Source organism: Pelodiscus sinensis, chromosome 4 (assembly GCF_049634645.1).
Source record: "Pelodiscus sinensis isolate JC-2024 chromosome 4, ASM4963464v1, whole genome shotgun sequence".
Lineage (NCBI taxonomy): Eukaryota > Metazoa > Chordata > Testudines > Trionychidae > Pelodiscus > Pelodiscus sinensis.
Genome location: NC_134714.1, coordinates 98,091,149 through 98,103,666, shown reverse-complemented (window position 1 = coordinate 98,103,666; position 12,518 = coordinate 98,091,149). Strand labels below are relative to the sequence as shown.

The window sequence follows — 12,518 nt, the reverse complement described above, 5'->3', positions numbered from 1 at the left end:
TTAAAAACCTTCGTCTAATCTCAAGTCTAAACATCCTACTAGCCAGCTTATATCCATTTGTTCTTGTGTCCACATTGCTATTAAACTTAAATAATTCCTCTCCCTCCCTGGTATTTATCCCTCTAATATATTTAAAAAGTGCAATCATGTCCCCCTCAGCCTTCTTTTGGTTAAAGTAAACAAGCCAAGCTCCTTGAGTCTCCTTTCATAAGCCAGGTTTTCCATTCCTCGGATCATCCTAGTGGCCCTTCTTTGTACCTGTTCCAGTTTTAATTCATCCTTCTTAAACATGGGAGACCAGAACTGCACACAGTATTCAAAATGGGGTCTCACCAACGCCTTGTATAATGGCACTAACACCTCCTTATCCCTACTGGAAATACCTTGCCTAATACATCCCAAGATCGTATTAGCCTTTTTGACACCCATGTCACAATGGCGGCTCATAGTCATTCTATAATCAACCAGGACTCCAAGGTCCTTCTCCTCCTCCGTTACTTCCAACTGATGTGTCCCCAGCTGATTACTAAAATTCTTGTTATTAATCCCTAAATGCATAACTTTACACTTCTCACTATTAAATTTCATCCTATTACTATCACTCCAATTTACAAGATCATCCAGATCTTCCTGTATGATATCCCGATCCTTTTCTGAATTGGCAATAGCTCCCAACTTTGTGTCATCTGCAAATTTTATTAGGACACTTCCAGTTTTGGTGCCAAGATCAGCAATAAAAAGATTACATAAAATTGGCCTCAAAACTGATCCCTGAGGAACTCCACTAGTAACCTTCCTCCAACCTGACAGTTCACCTTTCAGTATGACCCGCTGTAGTCTCCCCTTTAACCAGTTGCTTATCCACCTCTCAACTTTCATATTAATCCCTATCTTTTCCAATTAAACCAATAATTTCCCATGTGGTACTGTATCAAATGCCTTACTAAAGTCGAGGTAGATTAGATACACTGCATTTCCTTTATCTAAAAAATGTTACTTTCTCAAAAAAGGAGATCAGGTTGGTTTGGCACGATCTACCTTTTGTAAAACCATGTTGTAATTTGTCCCAATTGCCATTAGCCTCAATGTCTCTAACTACTTTCTCCTTCAAAATTTTTTCCAGGATCTTACATACTACAGATGTCAAACTAACTATAGTTACCCGGGTCGCTTTTTCTCCCTTTCTTAAAAATTGGAACTATATTAGCAATTCTCCAGTCAAATGGTACAACCCGTGAGTTTAGAGATTTATTAAAAAATTTTGCTAATGGACTTGCAAGTTCATGTGCCAGTTCCTTTAATATTCTTGGATGAAGACCATCTGGCCCCCCGATTTACTCCCATTAAGCTGTTCAAGTTTGGTTTTTACCTCGGATATGGTAATATCTACCTCCTTATCCTCGATCCCATTTGTTAACTTACCATTATCCCTAAGATCTTCATTAGCCTCATTAAAGACTGAAGCAAAGTATTTGTTCAAATATTGGGCCATTCCTAGATTATCCTTAACCTCCACTCCATCCTTAGTAATTAGCGGTCCTACTTCTTCTTTTTTGTTTTTTTCCTATTTATATGGCTATAAAACCTTTTACTATTGGTTTTAATTCCCTTTGCAAGGTCCAACTCTACCTGACTTTTAGCCTCTCTCACTTTGTCCCTACATGCTCTAACCTCAATAAGGTAGCTTTCTTTACTGATCCCTCCCATTTTCCACTCCTTATATGCTTTCTGCTTTTTCTTAATCACCTCTCTGAGATGCTTGCTCATCCAGCTTGGTCTAACACACCTGCCTATAAATTTTTTCCCTTTTCTAGGGATACAGGCTTCTGACAGCTTCTGCAACTTTAACTTAAAATAATTCCAGGCCTCCTCCACTTTAAGATCCATAATTTCTTTAGTCCAATCAACTTCCCTAACAAATTTCCTTAATTTGCTAAAGTTAGCCCTTTTGAAACCAAAAACCCTAGTCTCAGATTTATTTTTGTTTATCCTTCCATTTAATTTAAACTGAATTAGCTCATGATCACTCGAGCCAAGGTTGTCTCCTACAACCATTTCATCTATGAGGTCCTCGCTACTCACCAAAACCAAATCTAAAATAGCATCCCCCCTTGTTGGTTCAGCAACTACTTGATGAAGGAATTCATCAGCTATCACATCTAGGAAAATCTTAGCCCTATTACTATTACTAGCACTTGTTCTCCAGTCTATATCTGGAAAGTTGACATCTCCCATGATTACACAGTTTCCATGAGTATTTACTTCATTAAAAACATTAAAGAGGTCTCTATCCATATCCAAATTGGATCCTGGTGGTCTATCACACACCCCAAGCACTATCCCAGGGGAGGATCTGATAGTTTTCTTCCCCAATGTGATTTTTGCCCAAACGGACTCTGTCTTCTCCATTCCATCATTTTTTATTTCTTTACAATCTACCTCATCTTTGATATACAATGCGACTCCACCACCTTTACCCTTATTTCTATCTTTCCTAAACAGCACATACCCCTCAATACCTGTACTCCAGTCATGCCTAGTATTCCACCATGTTTCTGTTATTCCTATAATATCTGGTTTCACTTCCTGGACCAATAGCTCTAGTTCCTCCTTTTTGTTACCTAGGCTCCTCGCATTGGTGTACAAACATCTTAATTTTTGCTGTTTGGTCTCATTCACATTCTTTACCCAATTTGGCACGGACGTTATACCTCCTATATGACCTATTAGACTAGTATCCACCCCACCCTTCCTCATGTTCATTCTCCTACCCCCAGCTATATCCTTTCTTACTTCGTTTTCCTCCCTCTCAGTGTTAAAATCTGGCGTAGAGATTACCTTGGCATCTCCCAACCATCTCCCCCAAATTCCTAGTTTAAAGCTCTCTTAATAAGTTGAGCCAGCCTCCATCCTAGAAGTCTATTTCCCTCCCTACTTAGGTGAAGTCCATCTCTAGAGAACAGTCCTCTGTCCATAAATGCCTCCCAGTGACCATACATCCCAAAGCCCTCCTTATAGCACCACTGCCTAAGCCATCTATTGATCATCATAATCCTGTCACATCTTTGTTGCCCTTCTCTAGGAACAGGCAGAATCCCACTAAAGATCACCTGAGCCTCAATTTCCTTGAGCTTCCTACCCAGCCTAGCATAGTCTCCCTTAATTCATTCCAGCGAGAATCTAGCCATATCATTTGTTCCTACATGAAGGATGATCAATGGATTCCTTCCTGCTCCCTTAATAATTCTCTTCAACCTCAGTTCCACATCTCGTATCTTAGCACCTGGCAGACAGCACACCCTTCTATTCTCTGGATAAGCTCTGGTTACAGGCCTATCTATTCTTCTCAATATGGAGTCCCCAATCACATACACCTGTCTTTTCCTAGTGACAGTGAAATTCTCTGGTCTATCTCTAGTTTCCTCTGGCTGCAAGTCCTTACCATTCCTATTTTCCCTTGTAATCCTAATGCTCATTATTGGTGTTGTCTCCATTAAGTCTTCCCCTTTATCTACGGGACTAGCCACTCTTCTCTTCTTCCTTATCCTTCCATCTTCATTATCTACCTGCTGTATCCCTTCTTCATTTTCCAGCTCCACATACCTGTTCTTGAGCTCTATTTTTCCTTCACTGACCCATCTTTTCCTCTGCCTGGTCCTCTGAGTCACATGCTTCCACTGTCCATTTTCTTCGCCCAGCAGTCCCCCCTCTGAGGCCCTTGATCCTGCTTCCATCTGCATATCTAAGCTTTCCCCTTCAGCCACGTCATGCCTTTGCCCCATCATCTGCTCAAACCCCCTTTTAAACTCCACCAGAGTTTCCACCTGCATCTCCAGTCCTCGGATCTTTTCTTCCATCAGCTCTATCAGGCGGCACTTCATGCAAACAAAACTCCTTTCAGGTACCCCCTCCAGAATCATGTACATACCGCAGCTACCACATCCAATCATCCTCCTTGTGTTCTCTACTACTTGGGCCATGGCCACTAATGCCTCTATGTTTTATCTACTTTCTCACCAAAATCCTATTAGTCCAGTGAACACAAAAACAAACCAGAACACCCTCTCCACAGCAAAAACAAACTCCAAACAAATTCCAATATCCAAATTCCCTTTACAAACTCCCACTTAAACTCTCCTGTTTACAGCTCTGTTTGCTTGGCTCTTGTGCCGCTGCAGCTATCTGTGCCGCTGCCTGACTAGAAGGCTACCTTTATAGGACCCCTAATCAGTGAAACCCCGCCCCCTAATCAGGGCTCAGCTTCTCTCCCAGCACATTGCCTCTACAAACAATACAAATACAAAGCCAGATACAAACTTCACCTCCAACAGAACTCCCACTCAAACTCCCCTGTTTACAGCTCTGTTTGCTTGGCTCCTGTGCCGCTGCACGACTAGAAGGCTACCTTTATAGGACGCCTAATCAGTGAAGCCCCACCCCCTAATCAGGGCTCAGCTTCTCTCCCAGCACACTGCCCCTCCAACAGAACTCCCACTCAAACTCCCCTGTTTACAGCTCTGTTTGCTTGGCTCCTGTGCCGCTGCAGCCCTCCACCCCTAATCCCCAATTCAGGTTCTTTCTGCAGTCCCTCTCCTGTTGTATATCCCCCCAATAAACAGTCCTGTTGTTTCAACAAAGATGGCTTTATTATTTGCTCTACATGAGAAGGGAGAAGGTGGGAAGGCAGGACAGTGGAAGGGAGGAGTGGCGGAGGAAAGGCACACAGAGGGAATGCAGGGGCCCCTTGTGGAGAGGCAGGGGAGAGTCTCAACTGGCCTTGCATGAAACTCTCCCTTAAGGCTTCCCTAATGAGCACAGCCTCTTCATGTGCTCTGCGAATGGCACTGGTGTCCAGCTGCTTGAATGTCCTCGCCAGCCATTCAGCCTCTGCCCCCCACCATGGTGGAAAAGTTTCCCCCTTGTTATTCTTCAAGGAGTCACATCTCCTTGGACCTTAAGAGGTTCATTGTCTGTACTGCTTGGGGGGGCAAGAAAGGGATCTCAGCACAGGGCCTTGGTGTGGGGAGACCAGTGGAGCTGGCTCAGCAGGACCGGTCAGTGAGAAGCCCCAGACAGTGGGAAGGTGAGTGGCAGTGGCCATGTCAGCACTCCGGAAGGCACCCCCGCAGGGGTCTTCTGTGACCTCACCCCCTCACACGGGTGCACTCAGATTGCACAAAGGACAGAGCATTTTTACCGAACCACAGATGGGCCACAATCATGGACCTCATAGCATCAGCACGGACCGGTCATAATGGCATGCCTATGACTACAAATACTGGGGCACATGGTGACGGCTTGCCTACACGAGACCATTACAGGCATGGATACACACAGCCTACTGGCCACACATTCATTCTGTAAACAAACAACTTTTTTGCCAAACAAGATAAAATCCTCTCTTACGTGGTGGACTTTACAAAACAACTTAAGCGTAGGTATCCCTTTCCAATGCAGCCCACCATCAGCGACAATCATGACAGATGCCTCAATTCTGCACTAAGAGGCACACCTGCACCACAAGATGGTACAGGAACAACGGACCCACAATGAGGCCAAGCAGCACATGAACTTGCCAGAACTAAGGGTGGTAAGAGATGCATGCCTATGCTTTCTTCCCCTGATCCAGGACAGAACAGTCCAAATCCTCATGGACAGCATCACCGCAGTGTATTCCATCAACAGGCAGGGAGGAGCACGCTCATACCAACTCTGCCAAGAGGCAATCCCATCCGTGGGAATGATGTATTCCACGGAACATGCACCTGGTTGCAACTTACCTCCCAGGCAAGGACAATGCACTAGTGGAAAACCTAAGCAGACAATTCCAGCAAAACCACAAGTGGGAGATAAAGCAATCAATGCTGACTTACCTCTTCAAGAAGTGGGGGGCTCCCAACAGTGGACCTATTTGCTATACACAAAAATGCTCGCTGCCCACAATACTGTTCCAGAGTGGGCATAGGCCCCCTCCACTCCTTGGGGGATGCCTTCAGCATACAATGGATGACACCCCTAGCATATGCATTTCCACCGTTTCCCTCGATATAATGGGTGAGCCTCAAGATCAGACAGGACAGGGCCAGAGTATCCTAGTAGCACCCAACCAGCCAGACAAACGTGATACCCACACCTCTTACAGATGAGCGATCGGCCACCCCATCAGTTCCCACCAATCACATCTCTGCTCATGCAGAAAAATGGTCAGATACCCCATCCCACTATCCACACATTGTATCTCCAGGCATGGATGCTGGCTGATTAAACTCCATGGAAAAGACCTTCCCAGAATCAGTGCAGGTTATCCTCACAAATTCCAGAAGACCTACAATGAGAAAGACATATACTCAGAAATGCTTCATGTCTGGTGTATGACCCATACCTATGAACCTGCTCACATGGGAGTATCACAGATTCTTCAATACCTATTAGACCTGCCCAATGCAGGCCTTTCCCTGAGCTCCCTAAGGGTACATCTTGCCTCCATTTCCGCTCTCCATGACCTCCTACAAGGACACTCGGTCTTTACGCATCCCCCAAAAGGTTTATACAGGGGCTACATAACGGCTACGTCTACACTGGCCCCTTTTCCGGAAGGGGCATGTAAATTTCACGAGTCGTCGTAGGGAAATCCGCGGGGGATTTAAATATCCCCCGCGGCATTTAAATAAAAATGTCCGCCGCTTTTTTCCGGCTTTTAAAAAAGCCGGAAAAGAGCGTCTAGACTGGCCCCGATCCTCCAGAAAAAGCGCCCTTTTCCAGAGGCTCTTATTCCTACTTTGAAGTTGCTTCCCTAAGAGTACATTTGGCGGCAATTTCAGCCTTCCACGCTCCAATAGAGAGTTTTTCCGTCTTCTCTCATCCACTTACAAAGAAGTTCTTTAAGGGTATTTCCAATCTCTACCCACCGCATAGGCCTATCTCAGAACCATGGGACCTTACCCTCATACTGGACACTCTTACCTGTCCACCATTTGAACCACTTGCAACTTGTGATTTACAGACTCTCACTATTAAAGTTGCCTTTCTCCTTGCGATCACTTCAGCCTGACGAGTCTCCGAGCTCGCGGCACTCTCCGCCGATCCTCCCTATACAGTATTCACTCAACAGGGCGTCTCACTGAGATGTCACCCAGCCTTCGTGCCAAAGGTTAATTCGTCATTCCACATCAATGAGCCTATAGTCTTTCCTACCTTCTACCCCAAGCCACATGCTACACCTGAGGAAGCCCGTTGGCACACATTAGACGTCAGAAGGGCGTTGGCATTCTATTTAGACAGAACGCGTTCCTTCCGGAAGTCTCCACGATTACTATTATCACTGGCGACCCGCTCTAAAGGTCATCAACTGTCGTCACAACATATATCGTCGCATATCGTTAACTGCATCACTTTCTGCTACACCCTCAGGGGCAGGCCCCTACCCTGTCCACCAACAGTGCACTCAACCAGAAGTATGGCTGCCTCCACAGCATTCCTAAAGAACGTCCTGCTACGTGACATATGCCGTGCAGCAACATGGTCGTCCTCATCCACGTTTGCTCAACATTATGCCCTTGACCGTCTCAAAGCGGCAAACATAGCAGTCGCTCAGGCAGTTCTTTCTTCTGTGCACAGATAATTCCGAAGCACGACCAGCTGTTTGGATGACTGCTTCATACTCACCTGAAGTGGAGCACCCACGGGGACATCACTCAAAGAAGAAGAAATTGTTACTCACCTTGTGCAGTAACATCTGTTCTTCAAGATGTGCGTCCCCGTGGGTGCTCCACGACCCGCCCTCCTCCCTGCTTCGGAGCTCTGTCTTTCTCTATTTCAGATGTTCCAGCTAGGAGGAACTGGCGAGTCGGACCGCGCGACGCAGAAAAGGCGCGAACGCAGCGGGACACTCTGTGCATGCGCGGTCCTCCGGAGGGGGCTACTGCTAGCAAAAACTTTCCGGTTTGCGGCGCCGGGACGAGCCCGACACCTGTAGTGGAGCACCCACGGGGACACACATCTCGAAGAACAGATGTTACTGCACAAGGTGAGTAACAACTTCTTACCACACAGGTGAGTAACTTTCCCTTCTTACAAAGGAAATGGATCATACAGCAAGCTGCCACTGTAAAGGTGATGTTGTGCTCGCTGAGGTCCAGATGGGTGAGGCCCAGATGGCCCCTTTCAATAGCCAAATGTACACTAACACTATGCGGCACCTGCTCAGCCTGGCATTGAAGTGCTCTTCGGTGGGGTCCAGGTGCCCCATGTAGGGCTTCATGAGCCAGGTGAGCAAGGAGAAAGCTGTATCACCCAGGATCACTATAGGCATGTTCACCTCACCAACTCTGATGATTCAGTTAGGAAAAAAGTGCCAGCGTGCATGTTTTGGAACAGGCAGGAGTTCTGAAAGATGCAGGTATTGTGCACCTTCCCCAACCAGCTAACATTGACATCAGTGATTCATCCCTTGGGATTCACGAGGGCCTGCAGAACCATGGAGAAGTACCCCCTCCTGTTTATGTAGTCTGAGGCATAGTGTTCAGGATGGGGATGAGAGTGCCATCTATTGCCCCCCACCCCTGCTGTTGAGGAAGCTCATGGCGGCAAAGCCAGCAATGATGCTGTTCACGTTCCCCAGAGTGACAGCCCTCCAAAGCAGCACCTAGTTAATGTCCTTGGCTACCTGCAGGAACACGGCCCTGACTGGATTTCCCCACAACAAACTGGTTCCAGATGGAATGGTAGATGTCCGGGGTGGAGAGCTTTAAAGGTGTGATGGCAACGCACTTCTGTATGAGGATGACAGATTGTATGCAGCTGTCTTGTCTCCTGAGGGGTAGGGTGAGGCACTCACAGAGCTCAAGGAAGGTGGCCTTTTGCATGTGGAAGTTTTGCAGCCACTGCTGGTCATCCTGTAGCGCAGGACGATGCGGTCCCACCAGTCCTAACTAGTCTCCTGCCGCCAGAAACAGCATTCTGTAGTGTCGAGGGGATTGAGGGTGTGTGCAGCAGCAGGAGCACGAAGACCTGGTGATCAAGGCCTGTAGTCCACACTTGGGTTTATGCTGCAGGTCCTGGTTCTTGTCCTTCTGGAGCAGCATGTGGGCAGTCTGGATGAACTGCACCATGAGGCGCAGCATGAGGCCTGTGAACCTAGCACTGCTTTGTAACAGTTCTAGTCCCATGCTTTGAGTGCTGTGGCATCTGCAAGGGCAACCAGAGCACACTGTATCCTTCCAAGCGGGGATTCAGTGGAGGAGTGGCACTTGAGACGCGGCGATAAAGTAGAGCCCCTGAAAGCACGCAACGCAGTTTGCCTCACCAAGCAGTAACCGGAAGTTTCTGCCCTCCTGTGTCTTCCCCAGTGTGCTCTAAGCCCGAGGCAGACTCCAATCAGTGTGGACATGCTATTTCGAAAGAATTCTAATTTTGATGCTTCCCCATAGTGGGGACATACTATTTTGATTTTGTCAAATTGGGAGTTATGTCGAATTTAGTTATTTTGAAATTCCTAGCATAGACATGCCCTTGTTGCTAGAGCTGACCACAGTGACTACTCTCAGTATCACGTCCCTCCTATCTGTGCCTCTCTCTGTCCCTTCCCTTTCCATGTTATGGAAAATAGTCCCAGTCTTGGCACTTCCCATTTTTTAGGCATAATGTGGTTCAAGTTAGGGTAAGAGGAATTTGCATACCAAATTTGGTGGTCCTAGCTCTTACAGTTTAGGAAGAGTTCTTGAACAGACTCACGGATGCACAGACAACCGGACTCACAGACTAACAGACACACAGTAAAATATGTATAGATTGTCCATTAAATTATAAAAGTCTAGTGTAACCCCTCCCTATAAATTGAAGTTATGAAAATTAAATGGAACTTTATCAAGATTAATTGGCTTTAATGGTGGCCTACCCTCAATGTTTGTTTTAGCGGTACTCCTTTATATACATTTTGAAACAAATATTCAGTAATTTCTAAAAACTCAGTAACAGGAATTTAGCAGTAAATTTGCAACCATTAATCAGCTATAACAATATGAGTTATATTTTGGGAAATATTTTGGGTAAGAAAGGAAATAGTTTGGGTAAGAAAAAAAAAACTCGTTTTATATTTTCATAGTAATTGTGAAAATGTGGTAAAATGTCAATTTTTTTAAAATAGTTTTTAATTTTAATCCTGGCTTTCCCCTGGTCAATATATATTGCCCTTCCTGAATAACTGATTACAAGTTACCTCCATTCACTATAGGGTTGAATAAAAGAAAGACTATAACAGACACAGTTACTACAGTCTATACATTTGAGTCCTGCAAACTGGAATAAATGGTGACCAAAGCCCAACCTATAACAAGATGACGGTATAAGGTGTTGGAAATGGGTCTTAAATTTGTCTTGAGTGGATGTCTACACATCAATTAAATATTTTGGCTGGCTCGGGTAAGCTTACTCATGCTTGTGGAGTGCTCAGCCTGTTGGGCTGTGAAACTGCTCTGTAGAAGTCTGTGCTTGGGCTGGACCCTGAGCTGTGGGATGGGGCAGAATTCTATGATGGGAGAGAGTTCTAATGCTCAGGCTCCAACATGAGCCCAAATGTCTTCAAAGCAATTTCTAGCTCCATGAGGCTGAGTCAGCTGACCTGGGCCAGCCATGACCATGCTGTGAAACTTTTATTCCAGTGTAGATGTACCCTAAGAAACAGGGATGAGAAAAATTGGATGATCTTCATTATAGCATTCAGAGAGGCACCTGTATTATCATTTACTTCTATTGTGAGTTTTTAAAATATGTTTAGTTTGTCTTAACTTTAAAAAATATTGATATAGCTGAAAAAAATTTATGAAAATGCAAAAGACATATAAAAATACCAGTGTGTTTACTTATTCTGTGACCCTTCAATGATTACAGGAGGAAGACTTAAGAAGAGAAGTAGATACTATTAAAAATGAGCTGGTATCACTTAATGAAACTTATGCACATCTCCAAGACTTCTACCTTCCTCAGAAAGATCAACATACTGAGCAAGAGGAAAATCTTGAGGTAAAAATAAGGAGCGTTTAATGGTTGAAAAACTTAATATTTCTTGTAAATATCTCAGTGAAGAAGAGATGCTTTGGCAATGTTCGCAATCTTGTGAATGCCACTTAATCTAAGCAATTTAAACCTCTGTTTTGCTATATTTAGTCATTTCTCCAACATAATGAGCAAGGGACAGTCTGAAATTTACTGAACCTGTGGTAGGTTTTTCCCTGCTGGTTAAGCCACTTCTGTCCCTCCTTTTGGATCCAGACAATGTTCTGGAAGCATAGATGGCTACAATAGAAGAAAACACTCAACTAGAAATATTTGGCTAAGTGGAAGCCTCTATTTGGTCTCAAAAGAAACGTGTCTCCCCCAAATGAACACCCATGGACCTCATACCAGACTATATCCTAACTCAAACAGAATTTGGCTATTATCTCTACAAGGGTGCATCTAGTAGTTATTTTGACCTCTCTCATCTGGGCAGATAACTGATCCCTTTTTTCTAACTCCACCATCACCGAATTTGTAAAGGGTTTGGCCAGATTGTGGCTTTAAATATGAGAACCAATCATTTGGGGTCATATGATGAATTTCTGCCCTCTTTAGTGACCAAGCCTGTAGATTTTATTTACTCTATTTCCTTTGAAAATTCTTCTAATATTTACAGCATGCAGAGTTGCCATCTGAAAAACCTAGTAGTCAAACAACTTTCCTACTCTGTATAGCTTGTGGGTCTGATTCTTTGCTTATGTATACCATTGTCACTCCATTTAATTTAAAAGAATGACTCCTGATTTACTAACCTGCTGTAAAAAAAAATTGCATCAGAGACTCCCTGTTAAATCGAATCCGAAACTTTGATAAGTAACTTGAATATATTTTATTATCTGTAATTAATATGTTAGCTTTTTTCCCCATTTTATGCCAGAATGGTCAAGAGCAACTTAAAGGCAACAAAATACAGACTAGTCAGAAAGAAAATGAGTATATGCAATCTACAATAAAAAATTATTGTATTTCTGGTCATGAAGAGGATGACAACATTGAAATAAAGAATATTGTAGGCTGCTCTTCAGATACTGATAAAGTACAGACTGAACAAAGTAATGGAACTGGATGCATAGAAGAGACATACAACATTGTTACCAAAGGTATAAATAATCACAAATATGATTATGTAGATTGCATATACATGTTGAGTGCGATTCAGTGCCCAAAATCAAATTCTCTCAGTGCATTAATGAATTCTTAGTTTTAGTAGATGCCAGTTTGTGTAAAGTACACAAAAAGCTCTGAGTATAAGCACAATCTTTCCTGGAATAGCTTACCTCACTCAGGGAAGGGTTTGCATGCTCCATCATTCCTTTCAGTGCAGTGTATTCTATGTGCTAATGTGAAGATGGGTCAGGAGAAACATGCTTGTCCCCACTTCAAGTACAGGAGTATTAGGCGAGACACACTTCCTATCTGTATGCCCTTGCAGGAGATAGGCACATACTAACTCAAAATGTAAT

At 44.2% G+C, this 12,518-nt stretch overlaps 1 protein-coding gene across 1 annotated transcript in view; it reads left to right on the top strand.

Annotated features, from left to right (window-relative positions):
* The window catches only part of CCDC73 (coiled-coil domain containing 73), a 227,144-nt gene that overhangs the window by 174,175 nt on the left and 40,451 nt on the right, over positions 1 to 12,518 (top strand). Inside the window, exons 14-15 of the mRNA XM_075928786.1 lie at positions 10,888 to 11,019; positions 11,933 to 12,155. Coding sequence (XP_075784901.1) covers positions 10,888 to 11,019; positions 11,933 to 12,155 — 355 coding nt within the window. The remainder of the gene's footprint in view (positions 1 to 10,887; positions 11,020 to 11,932; positions 12,156 to 12,518) is intronic.